The sequence below is a fragment of the Pyrgilauda ruficollis genome, unplaced genomic scaffold (assembly GCF_017590135.1).
Source record: "Pyrgilauda ruficollis isolate IOZ18807 unplaced genomic scaffold, ASM1759013v1 scaffold11, whole genome shotgun sequence".
NCBI classification, from domain to species: Eukaryota; Metazoa; Chordata; class Aves; order Passeriformes; family Passeridae; genus Pyrgilauda; species Pyrgilauda ruficollis.
The window spans coordinates 11,551,085-11,572,477 of record NW_024509210.1 but is presented as its reverse complement, the minus strand read 5'-3'; the positions used below and the strand labels follow the sequence as shown (position 1 = coordinate 11,572,477).

The 21,393-nt window shown below is 40.7% G+C and overlaps 1 protein-coding gene across 3 annotated transcripts in view; it reads left to right on the top strand.

Annotated features, from left to right (window-relative positions):
• The first annotated feature begins 8,072 nt into the window (after window positions 1-8,072).
• The window catches only part of VCL (vinculin), a 56,371-nt gene continuing 43,050 nt past the window's right edge, over window positions 8,073-21,393 (top strand). For 2 of the 3 annotated variants that reach the window (XM_041473465.1, XM_041473474.1), the window contains exon 1: window positions 8,073-8,494. In XM_041473465.1, coding sequence (XP_041329399.1) covers window positions 8,327-8,494 — 168 coding nt within the window. In that variant the 5' untranslated portion in view covers window positions 8,073-8,326. The remainder of the gene's footprint in view (window positions 8,495-21,393) is intronic. The other variant, XM_041473463.1, reaches the window with a different exon arrangement.

The following is a 21,393-nucleotide window of genomic DNA, read 5'->3' as shown; positions in this document are numbered from 1 at the left end:
CAGTAGAAATGTGAACCACATTGCACTCCCCTACTCTGTCAGTTGCCCTTGCTGCTTTGGCTCTGTACTCTTTTGGCCTGTAGGTCACTGCTTCTCTATGTGCCTGGCTGACATGCAGCTAGTGCTGCTCATAGAAATCACAAACCTCAAAAACCTGCAACAGCTAAATACAAGTGAGTCTGCCAGCAAACAGAATCTGTTAGGCCTTGGTATTTTTTGGGCTGTATGTATAGTAAAAGCTCTTCTCAAGCCTTTGAATCAGAATTTGCAGAATGTGGGGTCTAAATATTGGTGAATTTCTTTTTATTGAGAGAAAATGTTCTGGCAGATTTTCAACCAGACCTGGCACTGAGCCCCACTAATTTCCTCACAAATGTTTTTCTTACGGGTTTTCCTGATTAAACTGTGATCCTAACAGATTGATATTGGCAGAGTTTAGATACACATTTGGATCTTGAGCAAGTGCACTATTACATACTTAAAAATAGAATTGAAAAAAATAGCTGCACTTATGTTGTTCAGGCCCTAGACAGTTAACATAAACCATGCTTCTTTCTGCAATCACAGTATTTGCATTTCATTCCATCACTCTGACTAAAACATGACAGCAGTTACCTTTCTGAACAAATTCCAAAAAGCTCACAAAGTTCCAACTATTTTGTCCCTTGCTGTGCTGAGGATGTCTTCCCAGGCTACTACTGCTGCTTCTCTTCTCCCATATTTGGAAGTTGGCCTTCAGCATGGAGATCCCTTGTGGGTTTCTGTTTAAATTCCAGAGTCACTGTTGCACATTACCATTTCCTTCAGCTGATGTAAATCAAATACAGTATGAGTGAAAAATGTGAGTCTAGGCTTGGCTAACTGCCTTGCAAGGGGAACTGTGATGAAGGCAGAAATTTTGTCTCAGGAGGCAATGTTTCACAAGCGCAGCATGCTTTGCACAGTGGGACATTGCTGAGGCTATTGCCCCTCTTTCAGCACCAGTTTGCACACACTTTACCAATGAGTTGGCAGTGCTGACACAGTATGCAACAGTGGAGAACTCACATGGAAAATATTGCTGCCTGGCATCAGGGACGTTTTTCTATACACAAAGCCCAAAACCAAACCAGGAATTTAATTTCACCCCTGGCATTTTAGGGCATTTGTAGCAAACTTAATAGCCCATAATTTTTGCTTCTCATCCTCCAGCAGCTTCAAGACAGCAGAACCCTAACAGCTCCTAATTTCAAAAAACATTAAAATTTTTATTAATCAACTGTTGCCTTTTATAAGTACACCGAATACATGATATTTTATTGCATATAATGCCTTAAATAGGAATCATTTTGAAACATTTTAGCAGAACTAATATTTATAGCCAAGCTCCTTTAGGACAGGATTTATGAACCTCTCATTCCTAACTCTGAATATTGACATGGCAATGCCACCTGTGGTATGGGGCAAAATGCCACTAACACTTGACACCTACAGGAAAGCAAGGCACAGCACAGGGGTTTTCCCTATGGATAAAAGATTCACAGGTTGATATTTAATAGCTAGGAATCTAGCTAAAGAGGAGACTAAGAGAAAGATGATCATGTTTTCAGTAGACTGAAGAGATTCTAAAACAAATCACGTGCCATGACAACAGAATTTTCAGGCCCAGTAATGTAGCATGAACCTATGTCATTTTGGATTCTTCTCTTTGCAGTGGGATAAAACTCTCACTACAATCCTAATGATCTTTAAAATCATGAGTGCCAGTGTTGAATACACACTGTCTTTCTGTAATGCCACTGCATTTTATGTGGAACAGAGAACAAAAAGGTTCACAAAGCAATCTTACAATGAGTCCTACTGAATTTTCCCCAAGTACAAGGTCCAATTATATGAAAATAACTGCAAGTTCAAGACCTGGGGGCAGGAAGTGGGAAGCATTTTTGCATTAGGTTAATTGTCTTTCTCTATTGTAATTACTTGAAGCTTCTCTGAGACACTTGGAAGAGTTTCAGTCAAGATGTATTACTGAATACAACACAGATAAGAAACTCAAAAGTAGGTCAAAAAAGTATATTTATTCTGTGGGTTTCTATCTCCACTGTATATGGAAGGAGTTTGTAAATTGGCCATTTAGTATTTGCTGATGTCAGTAAACTCCTATATCTACTAATACATGACTATAAATCTTTAGCTTGCACACTAAATCAGATCATTATATAAGCCATAAAGAATCTATGAAAATGTTAAATATCTCTACAATTAGGCAATTAAAAACCAATCACATACAGGCATACATAGAAAGTGTTCATTATTATTCCACGTAGTACTTAATTTCAGTCAGTGGCTTTTCAAGAAGCATTGCCCAGTCTAAAGGCTTTGACCTCGTGGTGAATTTGAACATACACAGAATTGCAGAACTCCCTGAGCCTGTTAATCCTGTAGTAAGGAAATAACTTATGAGACTCCAAACCAGCAGAACATTTAAAATTTCAGACCAAACTTACACTTCCCAACACACACATGCTTTAATACATGAGTAAGTCAAATCCAATACAAGGAACCACTAGGAAAGGAGTTGATACATACAAGCACATAACATTAGAAATCAGGAAAAAAGCCTGCAGAGGCACTGATGAACATGCACCCCTGCTCCCAAAAAAAATCAAGTATTGCTTGATTAGATCATATTGGAGGCTGATTTGAATACAGAGGTCTTCGAAATTAAATGGAATGTATCTGCATGCAAAAATACTTAATCAAGGATTGAGTATCAAGATGCATTCTTGCAAAGCAGATATAAAATGTAAGAACTTAACTGGAGGCATCTCACCTGAGATATCTGTCCTTTTCAGAGCAAAGCAAAACAGGGGAAGCTTAAACTGATCAACAGGAGTAATTTAAAACAGCCTTTTCTTTTTAAGGAAGCACACCAAGACCATACAAGAAGTTAGCTGCCGCATCTCAGCTGGTAAATCCTGCAGCCCTGTAAACTGCTTGATGACAAGAGCTTTACTGCTCTCACAAAGCATGTTCTTGGACAGGAATCATGGAGCAGCAAAGGCCATTCAAAGCCAAACAACAACATCCACATGATGTTTAATAGTATTAACACATTTGACTTAACACATCTTCGGTTCATTTGCCTCAATTTCCTTGTGTCCCTGTGTACAAATGACCATAAATATTATCCAAAATCCCTATTTGCAAAATGCATGTTTAGACTATTAAAATGGTCACCTACTGTAAATAAAGCACTTGGATTGTTTACCAGGTAGTCAATTACACTGACAAGCTCCGAGCCAGTATAGGAGTCAAGCTCCTGAAAACCACCTGTTGCTTTATGAAACACCAAAGTCTACTGCAGGTTAATAGTAACATTAGCATAAGAGTAGAAAACCTTTTGTTTGCATTTACTGTGAATAGACTGTATAATTTTAACTTCTCATACACTGTCATATGTGCTTTGCATGTATATAATAATATATTTTCACCTGCAATTTTTTAGAAGAAAAGTTGAAAAATGCTTTTTTGAACCTCATCCCTAGTTAGCAATTTCTAGAATAAATACACAAAAATATATATTATTATGCTTACCTTTCTTTTCTACATGTTTCATATTCTTAAAAGCATTCCTTGAATTTTGTTGCTACAATTGTTGTGATACTTACTCCACAATAAACCACTTCAGAATGTAGTTTAGTTAAAAAAAAGTTTTGGGTTCAGTGCAGTTGACACAGTAACTGAGATGATGAAAAAAATTAACTACATTTGCTCTCTTGGTTTCCCAGCAGAACTTCTAGCAAGAAACCTCTTGCAGGAGGCAGGGAATTGGTAGCAGCCTTCTCTGCTGACCTAAGCCCCACCATGTCTGCACAGCAACAGAACACGGCTATAGAAGGGCAGCTGGGAACCAAGCGGTGTTGTATGATGAAACAAAGTTTGTATTCAGGAGCTGGATGACAACTGTGATGTAAATTTTCCAGTTGGAATTGGCTGCTCCCATCTAGCTCAGATAGTGACTGATGATGAGTCAGTGTATAAAAATTCTGAAGTGTTGGTGTCATTGCAATTCCTAGAACACAGCCAGCCAATATGCAGAACTAAATAGAACCTGACCTGGTTTCATGGCAAAAGTCATCTAAATAATGGCAAAGCATATTGACAGGCCATTGTGGTGAAGTTACACTGTCAAACACCTTAGTAATCTGCTCTTTCTTTCTCCAAGGTTGTAATTTATTAGGCATGAAATTTATTCCTCCTGTGCCAGTCACCTACACACAAGAGCTATCAGTATAATAATACTATTCTACAACAAACTCATGCCAAATTTAAAATTTATGTTTAAGGTGGACATTACTACAGAAAGAAAAAAAAAACCCTTTTTATTTAAAATTCAACCATCCATTGCCAACTCCTTAGATTACCCAGTTAATGCTTGATAAGAGGGAAATGCAGAACATCCGCTGATTGACAGTAGCCTCCACTTCTCCAGAAGCTGATAATAGAGACTCTAAACCTTAAATTTCAACATCTGCTTAAATCTTCATAGGATCAAGACATTTATACAATCCAGTTTGTGCAATATATGAAAATAGCATTTCTGTAAATTTCCTCAGGTAGCTAATTAGTTTTTAGTCAAAAAAGTTAAATGTTGGTGCAGTAAAAGAACAAGATCAGATGATTCCAGGGAAAAGTGATTAATCAAAGACAAGTGTGTTTGCCTAGAAAGCATAATTCTTCTCTGCTGTGGTACCTAATACTGAAAATAACTACTATAAAATGGAGGCTAGTGCTTTGAGCTAATCAGACATGTTCATTTCCGTGAAGTATCAACACTAGCAAAATGCCCTATAACTGCAGACAACTGCAGGTTCATGATGCTCTTTGCAAATAGCTCAGTTCCACTGCTCCCACCACTTGCAGCTGCAATGCCATGTACCCTGCAAATGGGATACAGAACTCTCCCAGAGACACTGTGGCAGAGGCTGCATTGCAGCTACACATTTTGTAAGCACACAGCGTCCTCCCTTTTTCCTAAGCCTATTGCTCCTGTATTCATGCATCTCGCCTCAGTGGAAGTAAAGAGAGAATTTCTTTGCATTGTTAAAAGACTTGTGGAAAAAGGAGAATTTGGTCACTCATTTGGGTCAGAGAGACATGATACCTCTAATGACAATGGAGATTTCTGTAAGCAGAAGAGTCTGCTGACATCAGGTTCTCTGCAGAACTGGGATTAACTGGACTCACCTGAGTTCATATAATAATAAAAGACATGGAAAGAATGCCTCATAAGCTAATCCTTTCATTCTAAGCACTTGAGATGCTGGTCACCACTGTCATACTAATAACAGATACTACTTCTTAATAACACTAACAATTTGAGTGTGTGGAAAAGAAAGGAGAATTTGCATCCCTTTGTTTTGTTTGATATGCAACAGTATATTGGAAGAGGACAAAAGAAATCATATGTTTCCACCCTGGGCTTCATAAACAGAAAATATCAAATCTATCATTACTTTCTAACAATCTACTAGGACCCAATGAACCTGGGGAAACCACATCACATTAAGAAACAGAACTTTTTGAAAAAAGTACTTGCCTCAAAGCTGTTACTCATATGACATCAATGTGACAGCTGTGAATACTGCAAAGGAAAGAGAAAACTTTGTAAATTTGGTACTTCAAAAGAAAAAAAACTCAATCAGAAAAGCAGTGTTACATATATTGCTGTTAATTGCATGGAATTTTGTTGGATGTGGCTTCAAAAATTAGGCAACCACACCAACAGCATGGAGGAAATTTCAGTGATGGACATGCAGTACAGTTATATAACGCAAAGAATAAAATTTTTGTATGGGCAAAAATTACACCAATACAAGTGAAATACTGAAACAAAGACTTAATACCAACACATCACAAATACAAGTACAGACTTTGGTCCTGCAGGCAGGAAAAGTTCCAGGAGGCCACCAAAAATTTCGATCTGTTCTATATTTCAATTTGCCTCTAGTAAGTGTACCTATTTGAGCTACCAGATCAGCCTTTTATAATGATCAGACAACACTTTTTCCTGAAAGCCATATGCATAAACATGCATATTTCAGCTGTAAGTCAGTACACACAATCCTAAACCTAAAGCAATTATTTTTAATCAAAGAGGTTTGCTAATGTGCAAGTCCCCCAAATGACTAAATATATGGGGTTTATTAAGTTTGCATACTTCCATAAAACAGAATTTAGCAGATTATTAGACATGGACTAATCGATTTTTGCAGTTCCCAGATCCTGCACACTGCTGTCCAGAAGGATTTTTATCTATTCTCATTATTATGGATCCACAGTATGCGAAAGAGGTACTGCTAGGCATGTATATGCTAAAAATGCTACCTGCTATACACCAAGAGCAAACAACATAAGCTACTCTTATGGTGCACAGTTCAAGTAACTTAAAACACTCATTATTGCTGAAAGACTGATACTGTAATTACGTTTTGCATGCCAATAGCATAATTTGATTATCTGTTATGGAGCCTACAGGTATACCTCTTCCCAAACCAAGTGGACTTGTACAACATGAAAGTTAGTACTATGATTTCTACTACTGGAGATTCAATAAACACACACAATTTCCATGATACTAAAAAGAGAACAATAAGCAAAACAAAACAAAAAAACTTCTGAGCTAAAGGTGCTGCTAAGATGTCTTAACCCTGCACAAAACCTGTTTTTCATAGCTTTTTAGGCCTACAACTTGTAGCTGTCCCAGTAGCTCCAGCAGTGACAATGCTGGTACAAGTCACAAAGAGCTCCCTGAGCTCACACCAGCCGCACTGATTTAACTGCTCCTTCCGTATGTCCCTGTGTCTTCTGGTGGGAGTGGCTGTGTTCAAACACTGCACACAAAACACACTGTTTGCTCGGGACCACTTCAGAGTGCAACCTAGTCTGACAGGGACATTGATTTATAGCTTAAAACACCAGCACCAGATAAAAACACCTACAAGCCATCAATAACTTTCCAAATCTGAACCTGTACTGGTTTATCAAAGAAAATAAGAAGTGTAGAGCGTAACTCCTCGCTCACATTTTATTTTATTTTATTACTAGGAGTGCAGCCAGTGCCACAAGAGACCGAGCTCGGAGAGCAGGCAGCGCTCGTACGGGCTCACCCGAGCCGTGCTGGGACTGGCAGCCTGCGGGAAAGTGGGGATTTATGCTCCTCTCTGACTACGGTCTGCACTCCTTCTCCCAACACCACACCGCTCACCTAAGTGTATTTAAACAAGCTCCCGCTGTTACCACCAATCATAGCGGTAAAACCCAAGCCGAGGTTCACGCTCCCGGTACGCGCCGCCCGCAGGCCGCCGCCTCAGCGCTGTCCCGCCGTGTCCCCTCAGCCCCTGAGGGGCGGCGCGCGGGGAGCGGGACGGCAGGGACAGCCCTCCCCACCTGAAGCTGAGCGCGAGCGAGAACCGGCGCCCTCAGCCTCTCGCCACTTTTCCTCAGTGTGGGCGGAAGCGTTTGGGGCCGCGCCCAGGGCGGGCCGTGCACGACCGGCTGCGGAGAGGACGCACACCCCGCACGAAGCGGCGCGCCCCAAGCAGCGCCCGGGGACAGCGGGTCCGACCGGGAGCGCCACCTCCCCGCGGCCACCGCCGCCCCAGCAATGCCCAGCCCCACGCGCCCGGCCAGGCCGTCACGCTCCGCCTCAGCCCAACGGAGCGAACTTGCTCCGGCGGCGGGCGTGGTGCAGGAATCCCACCGCCTTCGCCCCCCGCGATCCCGGCACCCTGGCTTTAATCGTCTCCTTATATGGACACCAGAATGCCTGACGTCATCTCGACGCTGGGAAACCAGCGCCCGCGCAACCAAGCTTGGTTGGGAAGGCGGGCGGTGCGGGAAAGGCGGGGGGTGGAGGGGGAAGGAGGCTCTGGAATGTTGATGGACGCGGCGTTGCGCCACTGGGAGCGGCGGCCCCATCTCGGCCATTGGGCGAGGCGGCCGGGGGCGGGAGCCGCGGGAGGGGCGGGTTGTGGCGCTTGAAAAGCCGCCGCCTGGCTGAGGAGCGGCGCCAGTGTGGGGTGGGTACTGCCAGCGGTTGGCTGGAGGGCAGCGAGTTCGAGTCCCGCCTCCGCGAGCCTGAGCCGGCAGCCGCTTCTCCGTGTGCCGCACTCCGCTCCGGGGTGAGAGGAGCTCGGAGTGGGCGTTTGGTTGCCTATTCTTCCTCCTTTTCCTCTTCGCGCGGAGGCCGCGGCTTTCTCTGTGGGGCGCCAGCCCGCAGGGACGGAGTTTTCCAGGAGTTTGTGCTGAGTTCGGGCCCCGGCCCCCCCACCCCGCCGCCGCCATGCCCGTCTTCCACACGCGCACCATCGAGAGCATCCTGGAGCCGGTGGCCCAGCAGATCTCCCACCTGGTCATCATGCACGAGGAGGGGGAGGTGGACGGAAAGGCCATCCCGGACCTCACCGCCCCCGTGTCGGCCGTGCAGGCCGCTGTCAGCAACCTGGTGCGGGTGAGTAGCGGCGGCTGGCCCGCCTCCTCCGCTCCTTCTCCTGGGAGCGACTTTGGCCGCCGCGGCCAACTTGGGAGTCCGGCGGCGCCCGCCCGCCCTGGCTGTCGCGGACAGGTGTCCCGGCCGCCGCCTCGTGAGGGCCGGCTGGGCGCGGTGCCGGGGCCCGGGAAAGGGTTAAGTTGGAAAGCTGTCTGGACCTCTGCGGCTCCCGCCTGGAAGCCGCCTTCGTTTGTTCTCGCTCCGGCCGGCGAAGAAGCCGTGAGAGCCGCGCAGCGGAGCAGTGAGTTGTCCCAACAGCGAGTTGCTCGCCGTCTCGGAGCGAAGAAGCCTTTGCCCACCTGAGGAGCGGCATCACAGTAAAGCGCGGTATTGCTGCGGTTCATACCCGCCCCGAAACGCTTCACAGATGGCTCTGATACGCTGTGTGGTTCTGTGCTGCCTAGGAAACTCCTATTTTAAGTGTATGCGCTATAAAAGGCAAAATTCTTACTTGGCGTGAGCCTATCCAAAAAATCCCAAACCCAACCAATAACAAAGTCCAAACCTCCCAGGCTTTGCGTTTCATTTTTAAATCGGTGAGGGCTGGCCGTTCCTTATCAGTGCAGAATTTGAGGCGGGACAGACCTGTGGCTTCCAGGCAAAGTCTGGAGCTGTAAATTGTACTTGTTACTTAGCCTCGAGTATGAGTTAGTGTCTGCTTGTGGTAAGCTAAAGGTGACGGAAATTTGCCCTGACTCTTTCGACTTCTTGAAAGCGGTTATGCACAGCTTGTCTCTTGAAGAGCTGAGTACTTGCAGTATGGACACTGCAGTATGAGAAGTGCAAGTGACTAATACATTTGAAATGTTTTAGTCGTATTAGCACTTTTATGATAAACAAAAGAATAACGAACTGTTGCAAGGCAGAAATACTTTCTTAGATATAGAAGGCACTGTGCTCTTAGATATAGAAGAGCACTGCCTGCTCTTCTACTGCATTAAGAATTACCTGGTAATACTTACCTTGCACCATTGTTAAGCTTGTTTACAAATACTGAGTACATTTTTGAACATCACATGTTCCTTGCTCATTTTGAATCCTGTTAAATTCTGAAGTAATTCCTAGCAAGAAATACCTCTTGCCAGTAAACATTGCCTTAAAATGAATAGCTGTGCAAGTTAAAATACTGTGTCACTGTTAACCAATGTTTGAGTGCACTGAAATCATGAGACTTGTGGGCATAAGAAGCTGTCAAGATGACTAATGTATGTGATGTGTTAATCATGTTTTGGCCTGTACTATTTGCTGCTGCTAGAATAACTTGCCGCTTGGAGGTTTTGCAGTTTACTCCAGTGTAACTAGGTCTCTTGGTCGCCATGGCTATAACTATTACAGATTGTCTAGAGTAGTTGTGCTTCTTGCTGACTATAGCAGACACCCATCTTTTTATGATGAACAGTTGTTCTGCAGCAGTTCACTGATGTAGTAGGTGTTTTGGCTGTAAGGGTGCGAAGCCTGTGTGTATGAAATACTTTTCCTTGAAAGGAAGGCGTTGGAATAATGCTTTGCTTCTCTGAGCAAGCCCTGTAACACTGGGTTGTGTGACTATTTTTCCTCACCCCACCTTTCTCTCAAAAGAAACTTGATAAAATTTCATTTATTAGAGAAATGCAGAAACAGATTTCATTTCCGTCTACAGCTTGCTAATGCTAGCTCTTCTTTAATTTTGGACTGTTTTGGAAGCCTCTGTTTTTCTCTTCTTGCCTGCTACTTTGATAAAAGGAAAGATTATCGAATTATTTTTTCTGTGTTTATTCACAAAATGCAAATAGAAGTGGTGTAATCTGAGGTGGTAGTTACCAGGAAGATTCCTTGATCTGTTAAAATACAGCTTTGTTTGTATTAGGAAAAATGCAGAATTAAAGTTCTGTTCCCTATCTGGAGCTCTGTTTTCAGTGTATCTCTCTGAAGTGTAAAGGTGATTTATGAAACAGCAGTTTCACAGGAGCAGGAGAATTTGTGCAGACAGGTTCTCAAATTACGAGCCTTCTGGTGGCTTCCCAGGTGACAGCAAAGATGGAGTTATCAGTGCAACCAAGAGAGTAATGTGGCTGCTGGCTCATGTTGCTTGCTGTGTGCTCAGGGTTCTTACCCAGCCTAGAGTAATGGTTCTGCAGTTTGGAAAATGTAATATTTAATTGATTTAACTATCATGTCTGTGTGTAATTGCTTGTAACAGTGTTTGAAGTTTTGAGAGCCATTCTTGTTGAAGGCCTAGAAGATGTACGGTGAGGGGAAATGGGCTAGGAAATTACTGCATGGCTATAAGGAAGGACCTCTGTGCAATAATTTGAACATTCCTGAGATGGAGCTAGCACAATACACTATTCAAGATGGAATAGAGGTTGATAGATATGAGAGTCTTACATTAGGACTATTAGTTGAGTCAGAAGGGGGTCCTCCTCCTAAATACCCTGACTAGAGATCTTTGTAAGAGAACTTTTCCTTTGGCATGCATTTCTTTATTTTCTGTCATTAATGGTTATGTTGTATTTCAAGGTTTGCCTGAAGCCATCTTAAATTACATGGCTTTTTTAATGTCAAGTTTGCATGCTCAAGTGGACCAGTCCTAGAGATACTGCCTTGTCAGAACCTAATTGTGAAGTAAACCTGGAGAAGAGATAGTCAAAGTCATTGCTGAAGTTAATGAAATAATTAAATCTTTTACAAGTTAGTTATTGCTGTAGTAAAATACCAGATAAAGACTTGGTATTCTGTTCTCAGTGTGCAACAGTTTGCTTCCACTGCACTGTAATAATTTTGTTGGGGAATAGCTTTTGCACAATAATTCTCAAATTGTTTTGAAGCATTTTGATGAAGTTTCTTAACTGTGGGGTGAAGTCCTTGTTGCCTGTGCAGAAATATAATGTGGAGGTAAGCATCAGAATCTTTTTTTTACACAGGAATCAAATTTGACTGGAGCCAGGAATTTGAGGGAGAGGCTTCAGATACCACAAGATTATGAATGTACTAAACTGGTCCTTCTTTTAACTGAAAATATTAATGTTTGTATTGGCTTATATTTGTAGTGGATTTGTGCCCCTTATGGGAAGGCTGGCATTTGGTATTTATTTTATCTAAAAGATGTGACACTGTAAGTCAACAGAAGTGATGCTGGTGCTGGGTAATAGTCAAGGCTACCTAATAGGTATGGCATAATTTTGAGCTTGCTAAATATCCTATTAGTTTAGAAGAGAGTGAAATGAAATTGAGTTTTAACTAGTCAAACTTCCCAGGGAAGAAATGAACCATGTGGTGATTTTCTAGTTGTTTCAGGCTTTTCCCCCCCCTAATTGTTTGGTTTTCTTGTTTTGTTTTTTGGTTTTGGTTGTGGTTTTTTTTTTTTTTTATTTTTTAGTAATTCACCAGACTTTTAGCCTATTTTAAAAATTGGGATTTGTATCAAGGATGGCTGATGATAATGCAGGAAATGGTAAATCAACACATTATATACATGGTTTTATTTCATGGACGAGAAAAAAGGTCGCTGCTTGGCAGTAGTGAATTTACAAGCATTTATGTTCAGACCAGTGTTATATCATTGCCAAACACAGAAAGCAAATCCTGCTCTGATGCTGTAGCTCCATAGTGCTTTGTGTGGGTCCTGGCATTCTGTCAGTACAGGCATAGCCTGCTCTGGTCACTTCTCTGCTGTTTCACACAGAGCTGCCTCAGAGCGCTGTTGCTGTTGCTCTGCCAAATGCCAGCAATAGCATGGGTGAAGCTGCTGAGTTTGACAGATTGGGTTGTAATTCTCTGCATGAAAATTAAGGTAGTAGAAGGGAGTTGGGAAGCACACAATTTAAAGTATTGGAGCAGGCTCAGCAGCTCAAGGAGGTGTTGGTTTTTCAGTCTGGGCTGTTGAATGAGGTCAATGGCCTAAAAGACCTGCTTTACCTGAGACCAATTGCTTGAGACTTACCCTGTTTTCATGTCCTTAATTTTCATAGAGCTTGGGGCATCTGAGCAAAGTGATACTCCTATGAAATGCTCATAATGGAAGATTTAAGACAATAATGGTAACAAGTGAAGTGACCGAGATCTTTCAGAACAGATATCTGCTCTGAAAAAAGTGTTTGTCTATTTGATGGTCCAACTTCTGGCATTCTGTCCTCTGTGGTGTTCTTTTATATGTGTCTGTTTCACAAGTGTCTATATGCTTCCAGTTTCTATTATATTATTTTTTAATGGGAAAAAATTGCTTTACTCTCTACTAAATTGCTGATGACCACGTTCCTCAAGAAGATGTTATTGTTGGATGCTGTGATATGACTTAATTTACCTACTGATGTTTGGAGGCTTATGAAACACTACTGATACCTTTCTGTATCTCAGATACTGTGACTAGCTGGGTCAGGCCTGACTAGGTCAGGCTAATCATCAGGAAGGGTCTCTTAGATTATAAATCTGCTGTGTCATAGTGAGGGTTTATCAGATGTTTCCTTTAAGTAGGTCTGGGCCAAGTACTATTTTAAAATGTAAATAAAAGCAGTCTAGAGTAAGATTAAGCTTGACTGGAGATTGTACTTGATGGGAAGAAGACCCTGTACTCCTGGGTCAAAGTCATGTGGGTGAAAGGTTTTTGTGGCTTCCTGAAGTTGTGAGGTCGGTCTCCTTAAACTACCACCAGCTGAAGCCCACCCCATCTAGGCACAACTACCCAGATAGTTATTAAAACAAATGGAACTTAATGCCAGTGCGTTGGCAGAGACATAAAGTTTAAACTGAACAAAAGAGTTAACTGTGGGAGTGTTGCATGTACTGCAGCTATAGCAGCTGTCCTGTCCCAGCAGAGGAACAGGCAGTAATCGCCTGAAGCCGCTGGCATGTTCTGTCTGCATCCATGGGCCTCTGGCAGGTGAGAAGTTGCCTGGGGTTGTAGGGCCATTTGGAAAGGGCTATCCGTCTTCCCTGGACAGGCTGTAAATTGCCTACTGACACCTGCAAACCACCAGCTTGGAAATCACCTGTTTAAATGAATTTGTGAAGAATACAGCCTGCCTTGAACTCTTGTCATGATTCCAGCAGCAAAAGTCAAAAATACACAGATAACACCTGGAATGAGGAGAAATGGTCTGACTGTTGAGGATAGTGGATGGTAAAACAGCTTTATCATCCTAAGTTTTATTTTGGCATAGCTGACTTGCCTGTAACTCAGGCTACAAAGAGATGACTGAGCTGTTGTGAGCAGCTTAGTGTTTCTCTTTTTTGAGGAGAAAAATTAGCTTGCAATATCTTTATACATCTTGGAAAAGGACAGAGAAGAAAGGAAAAATATAAGCTTTTTTCCTTGCAGAATTTCTACACAGTGCACAAGGTGACTCTCAAGGGGGTTGTGGCTTTTGCATTTTTCCTTGATGTTTGTAACTTGTCATGGGATATGTATAGATTTGTGCCTCCCCATTCCCAATTTATTATGTTGTTACATTTTGAAGCTGAAAGAAATGGTTGAAAGAGCAGATAATCTGAATTCTACAGAACTCAAAATTAGTGACAAGTGAATGAGCACTAGAATAAGCTTGAAGATCTCATGACAGAATGTCTTTTCACTGCAGCTTTCTAGGTCTTACCTATGAGTAGTAGAAGACTGTCATTAGTGTTTTACAAATAATAATAATTTCCTTCTTTTTTATTAGAATGTCCTTCAGTGTACACCAGTTTCTTCAGGGATCATTTACCATTCTGGGAACTGTGGCCATGTGCTCTGAAAAAGTGGAAAAACCCCATTAGGGTGTATGTATGGGAGGGGCTGGGAGAAGAGTGATTAATCAGACAGAAAGCAACTTTGTAATAACAAAAGCACATCATAAACTTCTTTCTTGCTTTTATCTGTTAGGAATCGTCTTTACATAAGTGATTAATTAGTTTCTGATTTGAATGGAATAATCTGTTTGTGTTATTGTGTTTGGATACTTAATTTATTCCAGTTTGCTCCATCAGCTTTAAAAGGAATCTTTTGTTCTCTCTTCCTTTAAATGTACATAGAGATTGTTAATGTCTCCTCATATGCAGCTTGCGTTTTTGGACATAAAAACTGAGACTATTATTGTGGAGTGCATAGTCTTTAAGTGGCAGTTGGACTAAAAAGTTCCATATGCCAAGAATCTAGTGAATACCACTCCTGTTTTGAAAAACTTATTAAATGCTTTTTTCTGTGTAAGTCAAATACACCAGTGTGGGAAGAGTTAAACCTGTGTTAAGGACCAGTGTTTTTAGCAATTTATTCTTCCTGATGTCTTGTAACTTTAGAGAGTGATGTAGTTTTGCTTTGTACTTGGAAATGGGAAGATACTTTTCTCCACATAATGATATTGGACTGCAGATGTGGAATTCCTTTTAGAAGTTAATAAAAAATTACCCAAACAAAACATGGGTCAGAAATGTGTACCTTCAGAACACAGAGTACTTTGCAAGTATTGCAGTATAATTTTTTTTCCTTTCGTGGCAGAAATTATAATCTATCACTTGCTCTGTCAAATGCTGAGAAGCAGTTCTTGATACAGAACTTCACTGCAGCCACAGTTCTTAATTTCTGCCAATTGATAGCCTTCCTGACATTTGTCTTTAAACACAGCCATGGGAGTATTGTTGTTGTTGAATTTGAACAGTGAAGTGTCTTTTATTTTGTGACTGTATAACTATTAAATTTTATCTACCACATTAATTGTAATGTTTAGATGTATAATTTCTTCCTTAATTTGTATGACAAGAGGTGAAAGAGAATTAACTCCAAATATTGTCCTGTAACTGGAGTAACAGCTTGTGTTGTACCATGGAAATAGAGCAGATGAATGAATATTGCAGCTACCTTCATTTCTGAAGATGCTTTGTGGATACAAGATGACTTGCTGCATGGAGAGATAAAATGATCAAATGAAGGCTGGGTTTTCTTTTCAATTACAGATATGTCATCAATAAGGATCTCTTCTAAACACAAGCTGAGAATCCCAGTAGCTCAAACCTGAGCTGGGAGGGGGGAGAATGGAGGCATGACCTACATGCATAGTACTTGGAAGTAGGTCCAGTTTGTCCCTGGAGTAAATCAGGCCCTAGTGCATCTGTGAGGATATGAAAGACTGACTAGAGAATCAATAGAGGAGACAAACCTTTCCTTTGCTTACTTTGCCTAAAAATTAAAGTGAACTGAGGTATGACTTGTACTTGTCCGTATCCTGAGACTAGAACCAAAGATTTGTGTCAAAATATATTGAACAATTCACTTTGTAACACATCTCCTATTCAAAAGTCAGTATTGTTCTGATGCTTCAGGGGAGCTATTTACAGCATGAATAATGAACAATGGATAACAATAGTGGCTAATGAAGGGGGACAAAAGCAGAAAACCAAAAAACCTCTTCATTATGAAAGCCATTCCAGAGTTTCTGAAACTGTCAGCTCATTGACTCTTAGTTATGATGATATCTAACTGTTTCTCTCACTGAAAAAACAAGTGTTGGAACAGTTTCCCAGTATTCTGACTTCATGGGTAGGGAAGGAGACTGATGATTCATGTTGGGTTTCTCCAGTACAGAATGGAGAAAGAAACAAGCTGTTGGTGTTGGCCTAGGATACTTATGAAGAGACCTATTGTAATAACATTGCATTGCATTTTAAATAAATGGTTACATCCACAGAATAGCAAATGTAACTTGAGCTTCTTTCAACAAATATATATTTTTCTTGTGACAAGCTCTCAGGTTATTTTAGGGACCTGGATTGCTGAAGGCAGATAGTCTCAGAAAAGACAGGTAAATAAGTCTTTGAGCACATAATTTTTTGTATTGTGGTCAGGCATCCACACCTATCCCACAGTGGGCCCACATTTTACCTAGTCCTTATTTTGCTGCTGTATTTACACAGGCATTTTTTGTCTTTCATGGCCCTCACTAGGTTCAACTCTAGATACACTTTGGGATGGACCTCATCCCTTTGTGCTCAGCTGACATCTCTGTTCCTTGAGCAGGAGCTCTGTTCATTCAGGCAGGCCTCCTGCACTTGTACTTGTCCTCCTGCTCATCAGGATGCACCAGCTCTCCAGAATTTCTCTTTCTAGGAATGTGTTCTATGTGATTTCTCCAGTTAAGTCCCTGAAGAGGCTAAAGTTGGTTCTGAAGCTCAAGCTCTGATTTGTCTATTTTTTTCCTGTCAGGATTCTTAATTCTGCCATCTAATGTTTGCTCCATCTGTCATTGGCATTCCCAATCAATTCTTCCCTGTTTCTAACAGCAGAGCACTTCCTGCCTTCAGCTCCTCAGTATCCACCAATGAAAAATAATTACAGCTTAGTCAGTGAAAGGAAAAGTACAGGCAAGCAGTTTTCATACTAAACTGAATTTTTGGGATGGCTTAAGCAGGTTTCATTTCAGCAAGTATCATGCTTAATCTTTGACTTAAGGTACATATGGTACTTAAATAAAATGGTGAATAGCAGAGCTGAGAAAAAGTACTGCTTTGGTGAGCTTTACGAGCTTTATGTTCAGATATCTTTGTGTATGCAGCTTAAAACGCTTGAGTATGTTGCAGCTGTTCTTGTCTCATTGCTCACTGTTTGACTTGTGTTTGTGGGAATAGTAAAATACAATGGTATTAAATTTGAACTTTGTTTTAGTAGCTGAACCTTAGCATGAGCTATAGACACAAGCCTGCCCCTCCTTAAATGCTGAAAAGCATGCAAGAAAACAGCTGTGGTCATTAATTTAATAAATTAGTATAGTCACGGAAGTGCTATAGTAGCAGTATGAGAAATGGTCGTGAGTTCTCGCCCCTGATCTAATGAGTGGCACTCTCCTCACCTTAGTCAAGTCTTATGTGATAGGAAACTAATGAATGTTCTCAGCCTTTCTTTTTAAATGGGTGCATCAAAATGGGAAGATTGTTAAAGGCTGAGTCAACTTCTTGCCCATTCTCATCTTTCAGCCATTTGGTATCAGCCAAGTCATTTGGCATCAGCTCTTCAGTTTCACAAGTCTGACTCTTCCTGTCAAGCAGGGGAGCTCTTATAAGCTGTCATCTAGAACTTCAGCTGAGTTGCTTCTTCTCCTGGCTTCCAAACTTTTTCTGAATTTTCAAGAGGCTGCACATTGCAACTGATGAGTGAAGCATTAATTAGATGAGGGAAGCATTAATAAAACTTTCTTGTCTTATGCAGGTTTTGTTTTGTTCACCTGTACAAATGCTTGCCAGAAGGAGCAGAAACTGACTTTGACTAGACTGATGGTCAGTACGTGTGAGACACAAATAGGTTGTGAGCTGTGAGCATTTTTGGGTGGATTTGCTTCCTCGTGACCAGAAACTTACAAATTAACTTCTTATAAATGAGTATGATACCTGTCTGCTCCTAGGCAAGGAATGGTTAAGCTCTTCAGTGCAAAATGGGATGTAGTAATACATAACTGAATGAAAAAATCTGTTAATTGTATGCAAGCTAGTGTGTTCAGTCTTCCTGTTTAAACTCTGGAAACCTTGCAAGTTGCTAACAGACATTTGTGTACTTGCTTAGGGCAGGTTTAATACTGAAGTGTGTGATGCACTGAATATTTATCTAAAGAGTTATCACTAGAAAAAGATAGCTGCATCAAGCACCTGGATGAAAGTTACTGGAAGTTTAGCTTGTTTTGGTGTGCATGTTTGTTGTTAAAATCATAGGGGTTTTTGTAACTTTGGTCAAGATAAATCACAAAAGGTGCTTCATGTTTCAGCCTCTGAGTGTGTATACAGGTGTCTGTTTGCTCTTCAGCTAAGTCTTCAAAAGCTTCTGTTTTTACACTTTATAAGAAGTTTTCTTCAAGTACTGCTTTTTCAAATTGCTGCATAACCCTTACGGGTTTTTAGGTGAGCTAACAAATTAAACTGACTAGTGTTTGGACTACAGTAATAATCACTTTCACGAGCATAGCTGTCTTTGCAGCTTTTGCAGCACAATAGTTGTGCTGAATAACAGAGATGAATAAATGGGGTTTCTCTCGAATTACAGAGTAGTAGCAAAAAGGTCACTTTTTATTTAGCTTGCCCTGATACAATGACAAAAAATGGATTGTGAAGGCCTAGTATTGCCAAACCACTGGCTTAACTGTAGCAAGTGAAGTGCTCTTTGAGTCTTTGCCACACCGATAAAATGCTCCTTTTTTCTCAAGAAAATCAAAGCATGGTGAATGGGAACCTCAGTAAATTTTAGACAGATTTCACTTCAACTTGAGTTTTTTTTCTGAGTAAAGAAAAAAAAAGGAGCATGTCATTACTTTAATTTCTCTTTAGTTAATGCTGACAAAACCTACATTCCTTAGCTCTCAGACTAGATTCCACTGGCACTTGAGCTGTCAGACCAGCTGAGCCGAGCCCATGGCCCGTGCAGCAGGAAGACAGGAATGTATCTTTGTTGATCTGATTTTTATTTTTTTTCCTCCTCTTCCCAGCTTGACATCTGTGATGATTGTAGTTCCTGTCTAGTAGCTAGTACAGAAACTTCATCTCTAATATATTTATTTCACCAAGGCTTAAAGACTTTTTCCTTAATGTCTGTAAAACTTGTAAGAGGATTTTAATAGTTAGAAATGGGTGGCCCTTTAATATATTTTTCCTTTTGTGGAGTTGATTTGTTAACCTTCTTGTAATGTGACATAGTTTATGGTTTACTGTTGTATGTGAAATGGATGATACTGTGTGTTTGTAGAGTGCCTGGTAAGATGGAGTTCTAAAATGCTAACAAATTTCAGTGAAGAAAAAAAAAAAAAGCTGTTGTTTTAAAGAAGTTGAACTTTCTAATGTCTTTTTTGATTAAATGTCAAATTTAAATATTTAAGACCAGTTTATAGAAGCTATACTTCTCTACAACTTCTGAACTAACAGTGACTAGTGTTATTCCTTTTGTGTGCTAGAGGTGAACCCAGGCTTTGACCCACTTTGCTAATCATGGGAACATAACTAAAGAAGCAGTTTTAGCCTACATATTTATGTGGCACTGGACTGTAACTTTCAAGATGCTTGCTTATATTACCTAATTTTTCCTCATGGTTAATTGTGTGTAGCTCTAATGTGTAGCTACTACTGATAAAGTCTGTCTGTCCTGTCAAGCATGTGCAGAATGCTGTGCTTACAATGGCAGGGCCAAACAAATCCATTGGTATAAAGTAGTAAAGTGAGCCTTATAAAAAGACAAATTGTCCAGTGTGCTACAGAAGGTGGATAATTGCTATAGAACACTGTGGAGCATGTATCTCACTGGTCAAGATACATTTGTTGCTGCAGAGCTTATGCCAAAAGATTTAATGCTGTGAATTTCTGTTGCTTCAGTCATATATTAGTGAGCACGTGAAGATATTTTCAATATATTAAAAGCATAGGGAAAAATATTACTTTATCAGTAAAGGAATTCTAGATGAGTGGTTTTTTCTTATTATGTTTTCCTGCAGGGAACCATTCCTGCCATGAACTTAGGGGAAAAAAATTCTGTTCTCTGGAACCACTGATGCTCTAGGATGGAGCTGATAAGGGAAGTGGTGCCACTCTTTCTGTGGAAGGGGGAAAATGAGTGTTGAATAGTCTGGTGTTCAGAAGTCAGTACAAGCATGTAACAACTGGAAGATCCTAAAATTCAGGGCCTGGTAGCCATCCTACATTTTCAGTTGTGACATACTTAAATGCCTCATTTAGGTAGCAATACCTGTCAAATCAGCAGTGTTTTCAAAGAGTAAAATAAGTTATAAAAGGTAACAACGGATTTTGTAGTTAACTAAATGGCAAAGCGAAATTAAGGCACTTTTATTGGGCATCTGCCTTGTAGCTGATACAGTCAGTTACTACTGACTGTAGTAAATTTCAGATGCAGAACAGTAGAGAAAAAACTGCACTATTGTTCTGCATTTGAAAGTTACTCAAAAAGTAATAGAAAACACATTTTGTCTTTACTTTTTTTTTAGCTTCTTGAATATCTGTGCCAACATGTGGGTAAGTGGCATACTAACTTACGTTGTGATCTGTGTAACAATAAGAAGTTAGTTTATCCTTCTGATGAAGGAAAAAACTGACTGGGTGGACTCAGTTATTATCTATGTGTAGCTATAACTTGGGTTGGTTTAGAGATGCTGCAGTACAATATTTATCTGTATCAGAATCACAGATTCTTACAGGCAGCCCTGCCTATAAGAACCAAACCTGCCTTCCATTTGATATGATCTGCATACTTCCTTTGATGGCACTTCTTACTATTAGTCTCTTGCCAACTGGGCCAAAAAGCCTCAAAATTAGTAAAGTTTCAGGATGCTTCTACTTAACACTTCAAATGCTGGGAGGGCAGGATACATCTGAGTTACTGGGGCATGATGGAGATCCTCATCCACCAAATCCTCTGCAGTATGTAGATAGTAGCAAATTGTCAAAGGTGGTGTAAATCTACCAACAGAATCATGGTGTTTGGTTTCTTGTTTTTCAGACAGGCATCTGAATAATGAGAAAACTTAGCTCCAAAATTGTGTTATCTTTTAGTACAGTACTAATATGTGTGCACACATGCAGCAGGATTTATGTTACGAGGTGCTCTGAAATTCTTGACCACAGATTTGAGTACATGAAACTGGAAGATCTTTTGGAGTCTGCAATGCTGTTTGGTATGTGGTGTTTTCTTTAGATTTTCTTGTAAGGGTAGCTGTTTGCAGCTCTCAATCTCATTTGTAGACTACAGTTGCTGTATCTTATTTTTCCTGATGAGTTTTGTAAATGCTCAAGGGTTAGCAATGACTTACATGAATTATGTTGTTTGACTGAAGTAGAGTTATAATGTCCTAAAGTAATTTTAATTTGAAGTACTGGTTTGGAAAAAGAAACTCTTCTTTTGATAAAAGAACTAATTTCCAAATTATAATAGT